The following is a 20978-nucleotide window of genomic DNA, read 5'->3' as shown; positions in this document are numbered from 1 at the left end:
AAATGTTATTACATTTGATGATGTCACTGAGTTCCCTTATCTTATTCTCATTTTTTATTTTTCCTTTTGCTACTGAGCTTTGTTGCTTTTCATTACTTTGAATTCTTTATCAGGCATATAGTTTATCTCCATTTCATTTAGCTCTTTTATTGTGATTTAGTCTTGTTCTTTCATCTAGGACATATTCTTTTATCTCATTTTATCTAACTCCCTGTGCTTGTTTCTGTATATTAGGTAGGTCATCTACATCTCCTGGTCTTGAAAGTAGTGGCATTGTGTAAAAGAGATTCTATGGTGCCCCCATAGCACAATCCCTCTATAGTCATCAGAACCAGGCATTTCAGGGCTGTCCCCTGTGTGGGCTCCATGTGCCCTGCTTTAAGTCAGACAGTTTGGTTGGGATGAGTTATCATCCAACACTGGAGCAGGGCAAGCAGTGCTACCAAGGCACATGAAGGGTGTTACTGATGGCTCCTATAAGTGCCCAGCTATCTGGGTAAAAAGGAAAAATGATATCTACCAACACTTTTGTTTTAGGAGAAATCTCCTGAAGATCACTGCTCCTTTAGCACATGTTCTTAAATTAGTCAATAAATCTCTACAGACACTCCAGGTACTTTAACTACTGCTTCTGTGCTGTGCCTCTGGCCAACTTATTGATTATGCTGGCTCTTCAAGGATAGAAATTCAGTTTTCTATTACCCTCCAGCACTTCCAGAGTTAAGCCTGCTGATTTTTAAAGTTCCCAAAGATAATCCCCACTGATTTTCAAAAACCAGTTATGAGGATGTGTCTTTCCAGATCTTCTAGCTTCTTAGTTAAATTTTTTCTTAAGTATTTTATTGTTGATGCTTTGTAAAGAGGATCTTTAAAAAAATTTTTTTTATATAACTCATTGTTACTCTATAAAACCACTACCGATTTGTCGGCAATTTTATATTTTAATTTTTTTAAAATTTTGTTCTACAACTTTACTGAATTTGTCAATTAGATCTAACAGCTTTTTTGGTGGAGATGTGAAAATTTTCTATATATAAAATTATATTACCTGTAAATAGAGATAATTTTACTTCTTCCTTTCCAATTATAATGCCTTTTCTTTATTTTTCTTGCTTGATTGCTGTGTCTGGGACTTCCAGTACTATGTTGAATAAGAGTGGTGAGAGTGAGTTCATTTTTCTTGGTCTTGTTTTTATAGAAAGAGCTTTCCACCTTTAACCTTTAAGTATGTTAGCTTTGGGTTTGTCCTATATGGCATCTATTGTGTTAAGAAGTGTTCTTTCTATACCTAATCTGTTAAAACATATTGCCATAAGTAGATGTTAAATTTTGACAATATTTTTGGCATCTGTTGCCATGGTTTTTTCTTCTTTCATCCTGTTAATGTGATGTATCATGTTGATTAATTTGTGTCCTTGCATTCTGTGGATAAATCCCACTTGATTTTGGCAAATGATCCTTTTAACATGCTGCTGAATTCAGTTAACTAACACTTTGTTGAGAATATTTGCATTGATATTCATTAGGAATATTGACCTATAGTATTTTTTTCTGGCTTTGGTTAGGGTAGTGCTGGTCATGGAAAATGAGTCCTGAAGCTTTTTCTAATTTTTGTTATTTTTTGTGAAGACTTTGAGAAGGATTAGCGGTGAATTCACCAGTGAAGCCATGTGGTTCTGGACTTTTCTTCCTTGGGAGATTTTATATGATAAATTCAATCTCCTTACTATTAATGATTTGCTGAGATTTTCTGCTTATTTCTGATTTAGTTTTGGAGGTTGTATATTTTGAAGAATATTTGTACTTCTTTTAAGTTGTCCAGTGTGTTGACATAGAGTTGTTCATGTTATCTTTTTAAATCTGTGGTATCAGTTGTCATGTCTTTTGTTTGTTTGTTTGTTTGTTTCATTTATAATTGTTGATTTGGGACCTGTTTTCAGTTTAGCTAAAATTTTGTCAGTTATGTCTTCAAAGAATTAACTGTTACTTTGGTTAATCTTTTCTATTATTTCCCTCTATTTCTACTCTCCTGTTTATTATTCCTCTCCTTCTGCTAACTTTGGATTCAATTTATCTTTTTTCCTGATTCCTTGAGGTATAGAGTTACTTTATTTGAGATCTTTCTTGTTTCTTAATGTAGGTATCTATTGCTGTGAAATTCCATCTTAAGACTGCTTTTGCTGCAACCCAGTAGATTTGGTTTGTTTTGTTTCCATTTTGGTTTGTCTCAAGACCCTCTAACACCTCTTCAACTTCATCTTTGATCTATTGGTTGTTCAGGAGGGTGTTAATTTCCATGTCTGTATGAAATTTTTACAATTTTCTTCCTGTTATTGATTTCAAGTTTCATACTATTCTGTTCAGAGAAGAATTTGGTATCATTTAATCTTTTTAAATTGCTAAGCCTTGTTTTGTGGCATAACATATGGTCTATTCTAGGACATATTCCATGTGCTGGTGTCAGTGAGTTTCTGCATAGGCCTCTTAGGTTCATTTGATTTATAGTATTATTCACATCTGCTGTTATTTCATTGATTCCCTGTCTGGGTAATCTATTAATTGTTGGGGACTTTAATATCCCATTCTCAATTATTATGGTATTGCTATTTATTTCTCCTATTAACTCTTAGTTTTTACCTTATATATTTAACTGGATGCATAAATATTTACAGTTGTTCTATATTCTTGATAAGTTGACCCATATGCTATCATGACCTTTACAATTTTACAACTTTATTGCTTTTAAAGTCTATTCTGCTTGCTATAATTGTAACTACCCATACTTTTTTGGTTACCATTTCCGTGAAATCTCTTTTTCTATTCCTTTACTCTCAGTATATATATCTCTTTAAAGCTGAAGTAGGTAACATATTGTTTTTTTTAATCCATTCAGCCATGTCCTTTGAAGAATTTAATCCATTTGTCTTTAAAGTAATTACAGATAGGTAAAAAGTTACTATTGCATTTTTAATTGTTTTCTGGCCATTTTGTAGATTACTTGTTCTTTGTTTCACATCCAACTGTCTCTGTGTTTTGATGTCTTCTGGTATTGATAGGCTTTACTTCTTTATTAGGTTTTGTGTAATCACTACATGTTTTTTCTTTTGTGGTTATTGGAATGATTCTAAGACCCAATTATAAACATCTACCAAGAAGTTCTCTGTGACATCAGCCGAGAATCCTACAATTTAAATCAATTCTGACACTACCTACCTAGAGATAGTGTCAAGTCCCACAAGTTAAAGTCTCAGTCCCATGAAAGTTCTCCAGGGCCTCTTGAGATGTTAGTTGCTACTGCAGGCCCCAGGTTTCCTAGAACTACTGTCCAAGTTGGCTATCAATTAGGGGCTCCCATGATCCCTCCCCTAGTTTGATTAATCAGCCAGAGCAGCTCACAGAAACTCAAGGAAATACATTTATCAGTTTATTAAATGATAAATCAAGGGACTCCTGGGTGGCTCAGTGGTTGAGCATCTTCCTTTAGCTCAGGGTGTGATTCTGGGGTCCCACGATTGAGCTCTGCATCAGGCTCCCCACAGGGAGCCTGCTTCTCCCTCTGTCTATGTCTTTGCCTCTCTCTGTGTATCTTTCATGAATAAATAAATAAAATCTCCTTTTTGTTAAAAAAAAAAGGATAAATCAAAGGATACACGTGAGGCTGTATCATCATATCCTCATAATCAGCCAGTTGAGGATATATGTAGGACAAAATCTGTGGGAGTCACTAGCACAGGGGCTTCTGTCCTTGTGCAGTTAGGGTGAATCACCTGCTTGGAGTGGATGTGTTCACCAAACTAAAGCTCTTTGCTTTCCATTATATCCAATTTTTTTATGGAAACTGTATCATATAAGCATGATTGATCATTAACTTCATTTATAGGCTTTCTCCCTTCTCAAGATAATTGAAGTAGAGAGAACAGGACTAAAAATACCTAGCTCCTAATCTTGGCTTGTTTTCTCCAGTGACCAACCATTATCTGGGACTCATCCAGAAACCCACCCAAAGTTTTCTCAGTAGAACAAAAAACATTCCTATCACCTAGGAAATTATAAGAGTTCAGAACCTCTCTGTCAGGACCTGGGCTGGGGTCACAGACCAAATATTAGAACAAAAAATGCCCCTAGTGCTGTTATCACTCAGGGTATTATAAGGGTTTGGAAGCTCTGTGTCAGGAACCTGGAATACAGATCAATATATGTTTTCTGTTCTCATAATTATCATCAAGTTCATATAAAATATATTCAAAGTATAATACCATATTTTAAATAACAAGTGAAAAATCATTTTTAAACTTGACACTTCTCCCCCTCACATTTTAGATTATTGATGTTACAGCTTGCAATTTTTTAATATTGTGTATTTAATAACAGCTTATTGTTATAGTTATTTTTGCTGCATTGGTTAAGCTACAGTGGTAAGTGACTTAATTCACAACACCATTACTATATTATAGAATCTAACTCTGCTTATATCTACCATTACCAAGTTTTACAAAATCTTACTGTGTTTTTACGATGTTAATTATCATCCTTTTACTACCACTTAAAAATTGACTTTTTGTGGGTGCCTGGGTGACTCAATCAGTTGAGTATCTGCCTTTGGCTAAGGTCATGATCCTGGGGCCCCAAGATCAAGCCCCATATCATGCTCTCTCTGTCTCTCTCAATTTCTCTCTCTCTCTCTCAAATAAATAAAATCTTAAACCCTTCACTCTTGAAATTCTGATAATGCAGGTCTACAGGTGATAAACTCCCTCTGCTTTTGTTTGTTCATAGAAGGTTTTATCTCTCCTTTATTTCTGAAGGGCTGCTTCACCAGGCATAGAATTAACAGTCGACTATTATTTTTCCTTTCAATATTTTAAATATATCATTCCATTCCCTTCTGACCTGAAAAGTTTTGTTGAGAAATTCACCAGTGTCCTATGGGAATTCTTGTGTTTGCAACTTCTCTCTTTTGTTGCTTTCAGAATTGTCTTTGCCTCTTAACAATTTAATTATATTATGCCTCAGTGTAGCCCTAATCAGGCTCACCCTATTTGAAATCAGTTAAACCTCTTGGATTAGGATATTTATTCCTCCCAAATTTTGGGAGGTTTTCAAACATTATCGCTTTATTTTTTATATATATAAATTTATTTTTTATTGGTGTTCAATTTGCCAACATATAGAATAACACCCAGTGCTCATCCCATCAAGCACCCCCAGTGCCCACCACCCTGCCACCCCCACCCCCGGCCCACCTCCCCCTCCACCACCCCCAGCCCATCTCCCAGAGTTAGGAGTCTCCCATGATCAGGGAGGGACACAGAACATGGGAGACATTATTGCTTTAAAAATACTTTCTGGGATGCCTGGATGGCTCAGCAGTTGAGTGTCTGCCTTCAGCTCAGGGCGTGATCCTGGTGTCCCAGGATCAAGTCCTGCATCGGGCTCCCTGCATGGAGCCTACTTATCCCTCTGCCTATGTCTCTGCCTATCTCTCTCTGTGTCTCTCATTAATAAATAAATAAAATCTTAAAAAAATACTTTGTTCTTTCTTTTTTCCTTTGGAATTTTCATAATATGCATACTGTTTCTTTTCATTCTGTCTCATAAGTCCAATAGGCTTTTTTCATTCTTGTTGTTTTTGCTCCTATGATAATTTCAAATATTCTATCTTATAGATCATTGATTCTTCTACACAGACAAGCCTGTTTTGAAGTTCTCCATTGAATTCTTCAGTCAATGTACTTTTTAAGTCTAGGACCCCTGTTTTCTTTTTGTTCTTTTGTTTTTGGTAGTTTCCATTTCTTTGTTTAACTTATCATTTTCTCATGCATGATTTTCCTAATTTCATTTAGTTGTCTGTGTGCTCTTGTAGCTCACTAAATTTCTTTTAAAAGATTACTCTAAATTCTTTGACCATCTTATAGATCTTCATCTCAGTTATTAGAGTTTTATTAGTTTTCTTTGGTGGTGTCATGTTACCAGATTTTTTCATGATCTTTGATTCCTTATGATGGTGTCTACACATTTGAATAAGCAATCTCCTCTTTCAGAATTCACAGTTTTGCTTTCGTGGACAGTTCTGAGCAGTCATCTCAGTTTGGATTTCTGAATATGTCAGAAGATAACATCTTTGAGTGGGTGGAGCTTGCTAAATGGGTTTATTTTTGGATAGGGCCACTGCTTGAGTTGAGGTGAAGGGAGTCTGCCAGTGGCTAAGAAAAACTGAATAGAACTGCTGGCTTGGTGCCCTTCCCAAACACGCTTTAGGATAGGCTTCACAGTTGCCTGGGTTTTTTTGGTCAGATTTACTAGATGGTAAGGACTGAGTACTAAACTCAGCATTGTGTGGGTCCATGAATGATCTTCCTTGCCCTTGTAGATCAGCAGGACAGGCCCCAGAGTCAGCATGGCCCATTGTTTGAAGCTCCTGAATCAGGAAAGACTGCACTGAATACCATGGCCAGATGGGGCCATTGGTTTTGCTCTCCAGACAGGGCTGTGAACTCTGTTCACAATGCCACAAGCAGGGCTCTTTGTTTCCTGTTTAAGTTCCCTGGTTGGGCAAGCTGAAGGCTATATTCAGTATAGGCAGGACTACTAAATAGTCTCCATGCTGGGGAGGAATGGAAAAACTGTAGGCCAGGCCAGAAAGACTCTTTATTTGTGGTCTTGACATCCCAAGTTCCCAGAGTGAACAGTGCCACTGGCTTTTCTCTGCAGACAATCAGATCTAAGTGCTGTTCTCTCTGCTTAAGCCTTGTTGAGCTACATAGCTTTCAGGTGATCTAGCCAAGCTTTCTGATCAGGAGGGATTAAGAGCTACACCAAACAGTGAAGTTGTTAATTAGCTTCCCTGTGTACATGAAGCTGGAGAACCAATTCCAAGCCTACAAAAGGTCTTTCTTCATGATCTTCACTCAAGACCTGCTCCCCCAAGTTCTCTGGCCAAATGAAGCCATGGGTTTTTGCTCTGTGGATGATTAGTCTGCATCGTAGAGTGATGCTGTGCTACATAGATTTCAGGTGTTCTGGCCAGAATTTCTTATCAGTCAGGACATTCTGAATTAGCTTCCCTGTCTAGGTGGAATGAGGGAACTCACTCCGAGTACCTTTCTGAGTGTTTCTGGTCAGGTAGGAACTGGAAACTAAACTCATTAGTAGGTGGGTTGTGGCTATGAATTAGCTTCCCTGACTGGATAGAGTAGAGGAATCACTCAAAGCCTGGAAAGGCTCTTTGTGGTCTTTACTTAGGATGAACTATTTCTCAGGTTTCCTTGCTGCATGGTGCCAATGGCATTACACTACAGACAATTATCTCCACTTGCAATACTCTGTGCTCCAGTGTTGCTGAGCTATCTAGTTTTTAAGTGTTCTGAATAGCCTTTCTGGTCAGGTAGGGCTGGGAACTCCCAAAAAGTGACCCACAATGATGGGGGAGTTAAATGTCCACTCTAGGCTCTCTTCTCCCACTTGTAGGAACCATAAGCTCAATGGAGACTTCCCCGTGAGGTGCTGCATCAGCATGGGGTGGGGGAAATGTGGTCAGATAAGTAGCTGCTTATCTAGATCTTCTAATGGAATCTGTCTTGGTCTCCATGGTTCAAGGGATGCTTTGACCTCACCCCATGTTCTAAAATTTTCTTATTTGTGTCTTTTTCATTAATAGTTGTTTATTCTTCTTATAGGGGGAGGTGAAATCAGTAATGACCTATGTTGCCATGTTGGTACCATCACTATGAATAAGGTTTTTAGTTTGTTATAGACCATTTACTGATTTTTGCTTTCATTGTTTGTGCTTTGGGTATCATATTCAAGAAACCATTACCCAGACCAATGTCAAAGAACTTCTTCCAGGAATTTTACAGTATTAGGTCTGATGTTTTAGCCTTTAATCCATGAGTTAACTTATGTGAGTGGTGTAATTAGGTGTCCAATTTAATCTTTTTGCATATATTCTCTAGTTTTCCAAACATCATATGTTGAAGAGACTATCATTTCCCCTTTGAATGTCCTTGGTTCCTTTGTCAAATATTAGTTGATTGTGAATGCATGGGTTTATTTCCAAGCTCTCCATTCTGTTCTATTGATTTATGTGTTGATTTTTATGCCAGTAACATACTGGCTTTTTTAAAAAAAATTGAAGTATAGTTGACATACAGTATTACATTAATTTCACATGTACAACATAGTGATTTAACATTTATATTATGAAACAATTGCCAGTTTAGTTATTATCTATTACCATACAAAATTATTACAATAATATTGACTATATGTCCATTGTACTTTACATCCCCAGGACTTATTTATTTTTATATCTACAATATTGTGCATCTTAATCCCCTTTACTTATCTTGCCCATACCACACCCCCACCCTCTGACAACCACAAGAGGTCTCTGTATTATGATACTGTTTCTGTTTTGTTCATTTGTTTTGGTTTTTAGATTTTATATACAAGGGAAATCTTATGGTCTTTGTCTTTCTCTGACTTATTTAGTATAACACACTATAGGTCCATCCATATGTGGCAAATGCCAACACTTCATTTTTGTGGCTGAGCAATATTCCATTTGGTATATATATATACCACCTCTTTAATCATTCATCTGTCAATGGACATTTATGTTGCTTTTGTATCGTGGCTGTTGTAAATAATGCTTCAATAAACATATGGATGCACAGGTATTTTGGAACCAGGGCTTCCATTTTCCTTGGATAAATACCCAGAAGTGGAATTAACTCAGTCATTAGGTATTTCTATTTTTAATTTTTTGAAGAATTTTCACACAGTTTTCATAGGGACTGAACCAATTTATATTCCTATCAATAGTGCAATAGGGTTCACTTTTGTGTGCATCCTCAGAATTACTGGTTATTTCTTATGTATTTGATACTAGCTATTCTGAAAGCAGTGAGGATATTTCATTATTATTTTGATTTGCATTTCCTTGACAATTACAGATGTCAAGTATTTTTTCATGTGCCTATTGGCATATCCACATATCTTTGTAAAAAATGTTTATTCATGTCCTCTGCTGATTTTAAAATCAGTTTATTTGTCTTTCGGTGGTATTGTGTGAATTCTTTATATATTTTGGAAATTCACCCCTTATCTGATATATCATTTGCAAATATCTTTTCCTGGATAGTACTTGCCTTTTCAATTTGTTGATGGTTTCCTTCACTGTGAAAAGACTTTTTTTTTTTAATGTAGTCTCAGTTGTTTATTTTTGCTTTTATTCCTTTGCCTGTAAAAAACATATTCAAAAAATATTGCTAAGATTTATGTTCAAGAATTTACAGCCTATATTTTCATGTAGGAATTTTATAAAATCTTAGTTAGTTCTTTAATCCATTTTGAGTTTATTTTTGTATATGGTATGAGAAAGTGATCTATTTTCATTTGTGGGCATATAACTGTCCAGGTTTCCTAACACCATTTATTGAAGAAACTGTATTTTGCCTATTGTATATTCTTGCCTTATTTGTCCTAGATTAAATCAACAGATATGTGAGTTTACTTCTGGGCTCTTTGTTTCACTGATCTGTGTGTCTATTTTTGTACCAGTACCATGCTGTTTTGAGTACTAAAACTGTAGTTTAGCTTGAGTTCTGTGATACTTCATTTATTTTTTTATTTCTCAAGATTACTTTGGTTATTCAGGCTCTTTTGTGTGTACATACAAAATTTGGAATATTCCAATTCTATGAAAAATGCTGTTGGGAAAAAATGCTATTGGTATTTGGATAGGAATTGGAATAGACAATGCAATATGGACAGAATAAGTATATTCTAATTCAGGTTCATGGCGTACCTCTCAATTTATTTATGTCATCTTCAATTTCATTCATGAGTGTTTTATCATTAATTTACAGGTCTCTCACTTACTGGTTAAATACTCCTACGTATTTTACTCTTAAAACAATGATAAATTGGATTGTTTCTTCATGTTAGTTTCTCCTAGTTTGTTATAGTATAAAAATATAACTGATTTCTGTATATTAACTTTGTATCTCCAACTTTACTAAATGCATTTTTTCTAATAAGTTTTTTTGTGTGTGTGTGAAGTCTTAGGGTTTTCTGTATGTGGAACTATGTAATCTGAAGATTGTGACAGATTTACTTCTTCCTTACTAATTTGGATGACTTTTATTTCTGTTTTTTGTCTGATGCTGTGACTAAGAGTTCCAATATTGTGTTGAGTAAAAGTGGTGATAATGGACATCCTTGTCTTGTTCCCATATTAAATAAAAAGCTTTTGGCTTTTCGCTATTGTCTGGTGTTATATTTCGGTTTGTTATATTGGCCTTTAACATTTTAAAGTATGTTTCCTCTGTACTCTTTTCACTGAGAGGTTGTTTTTTGTTTGTTTTTCTACCATGAATAGATCTTGAATTTCGTCAAATGTTTTTGTTTCATCTGTTGATATGATCACATGGCTATTACCCTTCATTTTGTTAATGTGGTATATCATGTGGATTGATTTGATGATATTAAACCATCCTTGTATATCCCTGGAATAAATCCTACTTGATTACAGTAAATGACTGTTTTCAAGTATTGTTGAACTCAGTTTGCTAATTTTTGCATGTATGTTTATCAGAAATATTGGTCTGTAATTTTCTTGCTTTTTTTTGGTAATGTGCTTTTCTGGTTTTGGTATCAGGATAATGCTAGCCTTGTAGAATGAATTTTGGGAGTATTCCTTCACCTATTTTTTTTTGAAAAGTTTGAGAAGAATAATTATTTATTCTTGCCTAAATATTTGGTAGAATACACCAAAATCTATTACTCTGGAGTTTTCTTTGTTCAAAGAATTTTGATTACTGATTCAGCTTTGTTACAAGAAATCAATCTGCTCATATTTTTTATTTCTTCCTGATTCAGTTTATAATATTGTATGTTTCTAGGAATATATTGATTTCTTCTAGGTTATCCAATTTGTTAGCATATAATTTCTTGAATGATATCTCATAAAGCTTTGTATTTCTTTCTCTTATTTTCTATTTTTTATTTTTAAATATTTTATTTATTTATTCATGACACACACACACACACACACACACACACAGAAAGAGGCAGAGACACAGGCAGAGGGAGAAGCAGGGTCCATGCCGGGAGCCCAAAGTGGGACTTGATCCCGAGTCTCCAGGATCACACCCTGGGCTGAAGGCGGTGCTAAACTGCCGAGCTACCCAAGCTATCCTCTTATTTTCTATTTTAATTCCAGTATAGTTAACATACAGTGTTATATTAGTTTAAGGTATACAATATAGTGATTCAAAAATTCTATATGTTTCTCAATGCTGACCATGATAAGTGCATCCTCTAATCTCCATCACATATTTCACCCATTACCCCCACCACCACCTCCCTTCTGGTGACCATCAGTTTGTTCTCTGTAGTTCAGAGTCTGTTTCTTGGTTTGTCTCTTTTTTGTTGTTTGCTCAATATTTTTGTTGTTTCTTAAATTCCATATACGAGTGAAGCCATATGGGATTTGTCTTTCTCTGACAGATTTATTTTGCTTAGCATTACACACTCTGGCTCCATCCATGTTGTTGAAAATGATAAGATTCATTCTTTTTTGACTAAATAACATGCCATTCTTTATAGGTACCATCTCTTTTTTATCTGTTCATCTATTGATGGACATGGGCTGTTTCAGTATTTTGGCTACTGTAAATAATACTGCTAAACGTAGGGGTGCATGTATCCCTTCAAATTAGTGTTTTTGTATTTTGGAGGTAAACTTCCAGTAGTACAATTATTGAATTATACGGTAGTTCTATTTCTAACTTCTTAAAAAAATTACATACTGTTGTCAGAGTGGTTAGACCAATTTGTATTCCCACTAACAGTGCTCAGAGGTTTCTCTTTCTCCACATTCTCACCAAAAGTCATTTCTTTTTTTTGTATATTTTTATTGGATTTTGATTTGCCAATATATAGTATAACACCCAGTACTCATCCCATCAAGTGCCCCCCTCAGTGCCCATCACCCAGTTACCCCATCCCCCCACCCACCCACCTCCCCTTCTACTACCTCTTGTTCATTTCCCAGAGTTAGGAATCACTCATGTTCTGTCACCCTCTCTGATATTTCCCACTCATTATCTCTCCTTTCCCCTTTAATCCCTTTCACTATTTTTTATATTCCCTGAATGAATGAAACCTCTCTGATTGACTTAGTTCATTCAGCATAATACCATCCAGTTCTACCCACTTTGAAGCAAATGGTGAGTATCCGTCCTTTCTGATGTGTGAGTAATATTCCATTGTATATATAAACCACATATTTATACATTTATCTTTCAATGGACATTGAGGCTCCTTCCACAGTTGAGCTATTGTGGACATTGCTGCTATAAACATCGAGGTGAAGGTGTCCCAGCGTTTCACTGCATCTGTATCTTTGGGGTAAATCCCCAGCAGTGCAATTGCTGGGTCATAGGGTAACTCTATTTTTAACTCTTTGAAGAACCTCCACACAGTTTTCCAGAGTGGCTGCACCATTTCACATTCTCACCAGCAGTGCAAGAGGGTTCCCCTTCTCCACATCCTCTCCAACATTTGTGGTTTCCTGCCTTGTTAATTTTCCCCATTCTCACTGGTGTGAGGTGGTATCTCATTGTGGTTTTGATTCGTATTTCCCTAATGGCAAGTGATGTGGAGCATTCTCTCATCTGATTGTTGGCCATGTCTATGTCTTCCTCTGTGAGATTTCTGTTCATGCCTTCTGTCCATTTCATGACTGGATTGTTTCTTGGGTGCTGAGTTTAATATGTTCTTTATAGATCTTGGATACTAGCCCTTTATCTGATACATCATTTGCAAATATCTTCTCCCCTTGTAGGTTGTCTTTTAGTTTTGTTGACTGTTTCTTTTGCTGTGCAGAAGCTTTTTATCTTTTTTTTTCTTCTTCTTCCACATTGTTGTTTTATTTATTTTTTTTTTATTGGTGTTCAATTTACTAACATACAGAATAACCCCCAGTGATCGTCTTGATGAAGTCCCAATAATTCGTTTTTGCTTTTGTTTCCTTTGCCTTCATAGATGTATCTTGCAAGAAGTTGTTGTGGCCAGGTTCAAAAAGGGTGTTGCCTGTGTTCTCCTCTAGGATTCTGATGGATTCTTGTCTCACATTAAGATCTTTCCACCATTTTGAGTTTATCTTTGTGTCTGGTGTAAGAGAATGGTCTAGTTTCATTCATCTGCATGTAGATGTCCAATTTTCCCAGCACCATTTATTGAAGATACTGTTCTTTGTCCAGTGGATAAAGAACACTTTATGTTCTTTCCTGCTTTGTCAAATATTAGTTGACCATACAGTTGAGGGTCATTTCTGGGTTCTCTATTCTGTTCCATTGATCTATGTGTCTGTTTTTCATGCCAGTACCACACTGCCTTGATGATCACAGCTTTGTAGTCCAACTTGAAATCCGGCATTTTGATGCCCCCGACTCTGGTTTTCTTTTTCAATATTCCCCTAGCTATTCAGGGTCTTTTCTGATTCCACACAAATCTTAAGATTATTTGTTCCAATTCTCTGAAGAAAGTCCATGATATTGTGATAGGGGTTGCATTAAATGTGTAAACTGAAAAACAAAAAACAAAAAAACCATGTAAACTGTCCCAGATAGATAGCATTGACATTTTCACAATATTAATTCTTCCAGTCCATGAGCACGGAATATTTTTCCATCTCTTTGTGTCTTCCTCATTTCCTTTAGAAGTGTCCTGTAGTTTTTAGGGTATAGATCCTTTATCTCTTTAGTTAGGTTTATTCCTAGGTATCTCAAGCTTTTGGGTGCAATTGTAAATGGGATTGACTCCTTAATTTCTCTTTCTTCAGTCTCTTTGTTAGTGTATAGAAATGCCACTGATTTTTGGGTATTGATTTTGTATCCTGCCACACTGCGGAATTGCTGCATGAGTTCTAACAATCTTGGGGTGGAGTCTTTTGGGTTTTCTATGTACAGTATCATGTCATCTGCAAAGAGGGAGAGTTTGACTTCTTCTTTGTCAATTTGAATGCCTCTTATTTCTTTTTGTTGCCTGATTGCTGAGGCTAGGACTTCTAGTACTATGCTGAATAGCAGTGGTGAGAGTGGACATCCCTGTTGTATTCCTTATCTTAGGGGAAAGACCCTCAGTATTTCCCCACTGAGAATGATATTTGCGGTGGGCTTTTCGTAGATGACTTTTAAGATGCTGAGGAATGTTCCCTCTATCCCTACACTCTGAAGAGTTTTGATCAGGAATGGATGCTGTATTTTGTCAAATGCTTTCTCTGAATCTATTGAGAGGATCATATCATTCTTGTTTTTTCTCTTGTTGATATGATCTATCACGTTGATTGTTTTATGAGTGTTGAACCAGCCTTGCATCCTGGGGATAAATCCCACTTGGTCATGGTGAGTAATCTTATTAATGTACTGTTGGATCCTCTTGGCTAGTATCTTGTTGAGAATTTTTGCATCTGTGTTCATCAGGGATATTGGTCTATAATTCCCCTTTTTGGTGGGGTCTTTGGTTTTGGAATTAAGGTGATGCTGGTCTCATAAAACGAGTTTGGAAGTATTCCATTCCTTTCTATCTTTTGGAACCAGCTTTAGTAGAATAGGTATTGTTTCTTCTTTAAACTTTTGATATAATTCCCTTGGGAAGTCATCTGGCCCTGGACTTTTGTGTCTTGGGAGGTTTTTGATGACTGCTTCAATTTCCTCCCTGGTAATTGGCCTGTTCAGGTTTTCTATTTCTTCCTGTTCCAGTTTTGGTAGTTTGTGGTTTTCCAGGAATGTGCCCATTTCTTCTATATTGCCTAATTTATTGGTGTATAGCTGCTCATAATACGTTTTTATAATCATTTGTATTTCCTCGGTATCAGTTGTGATCTCTCCTTTTTCATTCGTAATTTTATTAATTTGAGTCTTTCTTCTTTTTAATAAAGAAATAAATACCTGATAAATAACTGATTTGTGACCCAGTATGTGGTCTATTCTGGAGAAAGTTCCATGCAGACTTGAGAAGAATGTGTATTCAGTTGCGTTCAGATGGACAGTTCTGCATATATCTGTGAAATCCATCTGATCCAATGTATCATTTAAAGCTCTTGTTTCTTTGGTAATATTGTGCTTAGAATATATGTCATTTGCAGAAAGTGCCGTGTCGACGTCTCCTACTATTAGTGTATTATTATCTAAGTATCTCTTTACTTTGATTATTAATTGATTGATATACTTGGCAGCTCCCACATTAGGGGCATAAATATTCATGATTGTTAGGTCCCCTTGTTGGATAGACCCTTTAAGTATGATATACTGTCCTTCTTCATCTCTTACTACAGTCTTTGGGATAAACTCTAATTTATCTGATATGAGGATTGCTACCCCAGCTTGCTTTCATTTTCAGGCTGTAGGTGTCCTTAGGTCTAAAATGAGTCTCTTGTAGACAGCAAATAGATGGGTCTTGCTTTTTTATCCAGTCTGAAACCCTGCGTCTTTTGATGGGATCATTTAGCCTATTCACATTCAGAGTAACTATTAAAAGATATGAATTTAGTGTCATCATAATACCTATTCAGTCCCTGTTTTTGTGGATTATTTCTTTGGGCTTCCTCTTTCTTTTACAGGGTCCCCCTTAATATTTCTTGCAGAGCTGGTTTGGAGGTCACATATTCTTTCAGTTTCTGCCTATCTTGGAAGCTCTTTATCTCTCCTCATATTCTGAATGAGAGCCTTGCTAGATAGAGTATTCTTAGCTGCATGTTCTTCTCATTTAGGACCCTGAATATATCCTGCCAACCCTTTCTGGCCTGCCAGGTCTCTGTGGAGAGGTCTTCTGTTAATCTAATATTTCTCTCCATATAAGTTAGGGATCTCTTGTCTCTTGTTACTTTAAGGATTTTCTCTTTATCTTTGAAATTTGCAAGTTTTACTATTAAATGTTGAGGTATTTGTCGGTTTTTATTGATTTTGGTGGGGGGAACCTCTCTATCTCCTGGATCTGAATGCCTGTTTCCATCCCCAAATTAGGGAAGTTCTCAGCTATGATTTGTTCAAATCACGCTTTCTGGTCCTCTCTCCCTCTCAGCACCCTCTGGAACCCCAATTATATGCAGATTTTCCCTTCTGAGACTATTATTTATTTCCCTTAACCTTTCCTCATGGTCTTTTAATTGTTTTTCTCTTTTTTCCTCAGCTTCCTTCCTTGCCATCAACTTGTCTTATATGTCACTCACTTTCTTCTACCTCATTAACCCTCATCATTAGGACCTCCAGTTTGGATTGCATCTCATTTAACTGATTTTTTATTTCAGCCTGATTAGATTTAAATTCTGCAGTCATAAAGTCTCTTGAATCCTTTATGCTTTTTTCCAGAGCCACGAGTAGCTTTATAATTGTGCTTCTGAATTGGCTTTCTGACATCGAATTGTAATCCAAATTCTGTAGCTCTGTGGGAGAGAGGACTATTTCTGATTCTTTCTTTTGTGGTGAGTTCTTCCTTCTAGTCATTTTGCTCAGTGCAGAGTGGCTGTATGAGTGGGCTGAGTCAAGAATATCAACCATGACCTAAGTAAATTTCACCCTAGGTGATTCTGATGAGGTCAGAGACCAGAAATTGAAAACAAAGATCAGAATGAGATAAAACAAAAGGACCACTAAAGTGAAAATAAAATTTTAAAACAAAGTAGAAAACAATAAAAGGTCACGAATCCCAAAAAAGTAGGGAAAAAAAAGAAAAGAGAGAGAAAAAAAGCAAAATAAAGAGAATAAAAGAGAAGAAAAAAAGAGAGGAGGACTAAGAGATGTGGTGGTGATGAAGCTGTAGTGGAGGGAGAATATAGTCTACCTAACAATAGTTTATTTGTGCTTTTGTTTTTCTTGCCTTGGGAGACATAGCTAGAAAAATATTGCAACAACCTATGTGAGAGATATTACTGTCTACACTCTCCTCTGGGATTCTTATGGTTTCAGGTCTCACTTTCAAGTCTTTAATTCACTTTTGAGTGTATTTCTGTGTATGATGTAAGAAAGCTGTCCAGTTTCATTCTTTTGCATGTTGCTGTACAGTTTTCCTGTTGGATATTGAAGAGACTATATTTTTCCCATTGGATATTCTTTCCTACTTTGTCAAAAATTAATTGGCCATATAATTTTGAGTTTATGCCTGGGTTTCTAATTCTGCTCCATTGATCAGTGTCTGTTTTTGTGCCAGTACCATATTGTCTTGATCACTACAGCTTTGTGCTGTAACTTGAAGTCTGGAATTATAATACTTGCGGTTATGCTTTTCTTTTTCTTTTTTTAAAGATTTTATTTATTTATTCATGAGAGACACAGAGAGAGAGGCAGAGACACAGGCAGAGGGAGAAGCAGGCTCCATGCAAGGATCCCAGTGTGGGACTCAAACCCAGGAATCTGGGATCAGGCCCTGAGCCAAAGACAGGCGCTTAACTGCTGAGCCACTCAGGTGTCCCTGCTCTTCTTTTTCAGAATTGTTTTGGCTATTCAGGATTTTTTATAGTTCCATATAAAATTTAGGGTTGTTTGCCCTAGTTGTGTGAAAAATGCTGTTGGTATTTTGATAGACAATTTATTAAATCTGTAGATTGATTTGGGTAGGATAGACATTTTAACAATACAATCCATGAGCATGGAATGTCTTTCTATATCTTTGTGTTATCTTTAATTTCTTTCATCAGTGTTTTATAGTTTTCAGAATGCAGGTCTTTCACTTCTTTGGTTAGGTTTATTACTAGATATCTTATTATTTTGGGTGTAATTGTAAATGATATTTTTAAAAATTTCTTTTGCTGTTTAATTATTAGTGTGTAGAAACATAACAGATTTATGCATGTTGATTTTGTATCCCATGATTTTACTAAATTTATTTTTGTCAGTTCTAATAGTTTTTTGGTGGATTCTTTAGAATTTATACAAGTATGTCATCTGCCAGTAGTGAAAGTTTTACTTCTTCCTTACGAATTTGGATTCCTTTTATTTCTTTTGTTGTCTAATTGCTATGACTAGGACTTCCAGTACTATGTTGAATAAAAATGATGAGAATGGACATCTTTGTATTGTTCCTAACCTTATGGGAGAAGATTTCAAGTTTTTCCCCATTAAGTATGATGTTTGTTATGAGTTTTTCATATGTGGTTTTTATTACGTTGAGGTTACCTCTAAGCCTACTTGTTGAGGGTTTTTATCAGGAATGGATGTTGTACTTCATCAAATACTTTTTCTGTGTCTATTTAAATGATCCTACAATTTTTGTCTTTTATTGGTGTGATATATAATGTTGATTGACTGGCAAATATTATCTTTTTGATGGCAGCCATTCTAAGAAGTAAGCAGATATCTCGTTGTGATTTTGATTTGCAAATCCCTAAGAAGTGTTGCTAAGGTAACTGTTCCAGTACCTGTTGGCTGAGAAAACAAGTCTAATTAGTTCCTCTGCCTAATTTTTCAATTGGATTTTTTTGTCATAAGTATATGACTTCTTTATATATTTTGAATATTAGAGGGTGTCTGAGTGGCTCAGTTGGTTAAGCTTCTACCTTTGGCTCAGGTCGTGATCTCAGGGTCCTGGGATCAGGCTCCCTGCTCAGTGGTGAGTCTGCTTCTCCCTCTCCCTCTGCCCCTCACCTCCTTGTGCTCTAACTCTCTCTCTTTCAAATAATAAAATGAATAAAATAAAAATAAATAATCTTTTAAAAAATAAAATATATTTTGAATATTAACCCCTTATCACATGTATGATTTGTATATATTTCCTTCATTTAATAGGTTGCCCTTTCCTTTTTGAGGATGATTTCCATTGCTGTGCAGAAACTTTTCTAGTTTGATGTAGTCCCACTTGTGTATTTTTGCTTTTGATGCCTTTGATTTTAGTGTTCTAGAAGGAGTTTTAAAATTTCAAATCTTTTATTCAGGTCTTTAATTTTGAATTTATTTCTGTGCATAGTGATAGGCAGGTGTCTAATTTCATCCTTCAGCATATGGCTGTCCAGTTTTTCCAGCACCATCTACTTAAGAGATTATCCTCTATCATTGTTCTTGGCTTATTTGTCATCAATTAATTGACCATACATGAATGGATTCTTTATGGGTTGTTAATGTGTCTGATTCTATGTTTTGATAAGTATACTTCTGTAATATAGTCTGAAATCAGGAGGTGTGATGCTTCTACTTCTTTCTCAAGACTGCTCTGGCTGATAGTTGGGGTCTTTTGTAAATCTATACAAATTTAAGGATTGTTTGTTTTATTTCTGAGAAAAAGTTATTGGAATTTTGATAGAGATTGCATTGAATCTGTGGATGACTTTGGATTTTGTGGACATTTTAACAATATTAATTCTCCCAACCTATGAACACAGAATATCTTACCATTTATTTGTGTCTCCAATTCTTTTGTAATTAATGTCAGTTTTCATCCATACAGATATTTCCTCTTTGGTTAAATGAGAAATATACCTGGAAATAAATTTATTTTAAATGAAATTTTTATTGAGATATAATTCACATATAACATTTTATTGCTTTCAGGTGTACAACATAATAATTCAATGTGTGTATACAGTGTGAAATAATAATCATAATAAATCTAGTTATTTATCAGTCTGCATAGCTATAACTCATTTTTCTTGTGATGAACGTTTAAGGTCTATCTCTTTACCATTCTGTATGTTATATATCCTGTTACTTCTTTTATAACTGGAAGTTTTTACCTTTTGAAATTCACCTATTATTCCCATTCCCAATCCCTGCCTCTAATAGCCACCAATTTGTTCTCTATATCTATGAGTTTATTTTTGTTTTTTTAAGAGTCCATATATTATTGAGGTTATATGATATATTTCTTTTTCTGTCTGAATTATTTCACTTAGCATAATGCCCTCAATATTCATTCATGTTGTTACAAATAAAGAGATTTCCTCCTTTATGTGATTGAATAATATTTTATGTGTGTATGTATATATGTATGTGTGTGAGTATGTATATGTATATATACATATGCACCGTTTCTTTTTTCCACTCATCTTTGGATAGACCTTGCTTTCTTGTCTTGAATATTGTTAGGTAATGCTGCAATCAACATGCAGCTGCATTTATCTTTCAGAGTTGGTGGGGTTTTTTTTATTTTTGTGGGTAAATACTCAGAACTGCTACATTACATAATTCTATTTCCTTAAGGAAACTTCATAACAATTTCCATAGTGGCTGCACTAATTTGTATTTCTACCAACAAGTCACAAGTGTTTCCTTCTTGCCACATTCCTGCCAACACTAGTTCTCTCTCGTCTTTTTTTTTTTTTTTTTTTTAGATTTTATTTATTTATTCATGAGAGACACAAAGAAGAACAGACACAGGCAGAGAGAGAGAAGCAGGCTCCATGCAGGGAGCCTGAGGTGGACTCGATCCCTGGTCTCCAGGATCACACCCTGGGCTGAAGGTGGCGCCAAAGCGCTGAGCCACCCAGGCTGCCCTCTCCTGTCTTTTTGATAATAGTCACTCTAACATGTATGAGGTGATATCTCATGTGGATTTGATTCACATTTCCCTGATGATGAGTGATATGAGCACATTTTAATGTACCCATTGGCCATTTGTATGTCTTCTTTGGGAAAATGCCTATTCAGTATCTCTGTCCATTTTTATTCAGATTGTGTTTTTGCTATTGCATTGCATGTGTTTTGTTTTTTGTCCTTTTAGATATTAACTCTTTATAGGATATGTTGTTTGCAAACATTTTCTCCAATTGTATGTTGCCTTTTCATGTTTTTGATTATTTCTTTTACTGTGCAAATTTTTTAGTTTGACATAGCCCCAATTTATTTTTGTTTTTGTTGTCTTGCTTGTTGTTGTCAAATCAAATAATCATTACCAAAGCCGATGTCAAGGTTACCCCCCTAAAACTTTTATGAGTATTTTGGTTTCAGACCTTATATTCAATCTTTAATAGATTTTGAGTTAAT

The 20978-nt window shown here is 35.6% G+C and overlaps 1 protein-coding gene across 17 annotated transcripts in view; it reads right to left on the bottom strand.

Annotated features, from left to right (window-relative positions):
- The window catches only part of LOC144306406 (uncharacterized), a 148945-nt gene that overhangs the window by 66514 nt on the left and 61453 nt on the right, over positions 1 to 20978 (bottom strand). For 7 of the 17 annotated variants that reach the window (XR_013373506.1, XR_013373507.1, XR_013373504.1 and 4 more), the window contains exons 2-3: positions 19389 to 19475; positions 9150 to 9241 (exon numbers count right to left, since the gene is read on the bottom strand). Coding sequence is in view for 1 of the 17 variants with exons in the window: in XM_077885835.1 (XP_077741961.1) it covers positions 19389 to 19475 (87 nt within the window). In the remaining 16 variants the exon portion in view is untranslated. Of the gene's footprint in view, positions 1 to 9145; positions 9242 to 19388; positions 19476 to 20978 lie in introns of all 17 variants that reach the window. The other 10 variants (XR_013373505.1, XR_013373500.1, XR_013373503.1 and 7 more) reach the window with 4 other exon arrangements.

Source organism: Canis aureus, chromosome 37 (genome assembly GCF_053574225.1).
Source record: "Canis aureus isolate CA01 chromosome 37, VMU_Caureus_v.1.0, whole genome shotgun sequence".
Classification (NCBI taxonomy): domain Eukaryota; kingdom Metazoa; phylum Chordata; class Mammalia; order Carnivora; family Canidae; genus Canis; species Canis aureus.
This window is presented reverse-complemented; position numbering and strand designations above follow the sequence as displayed.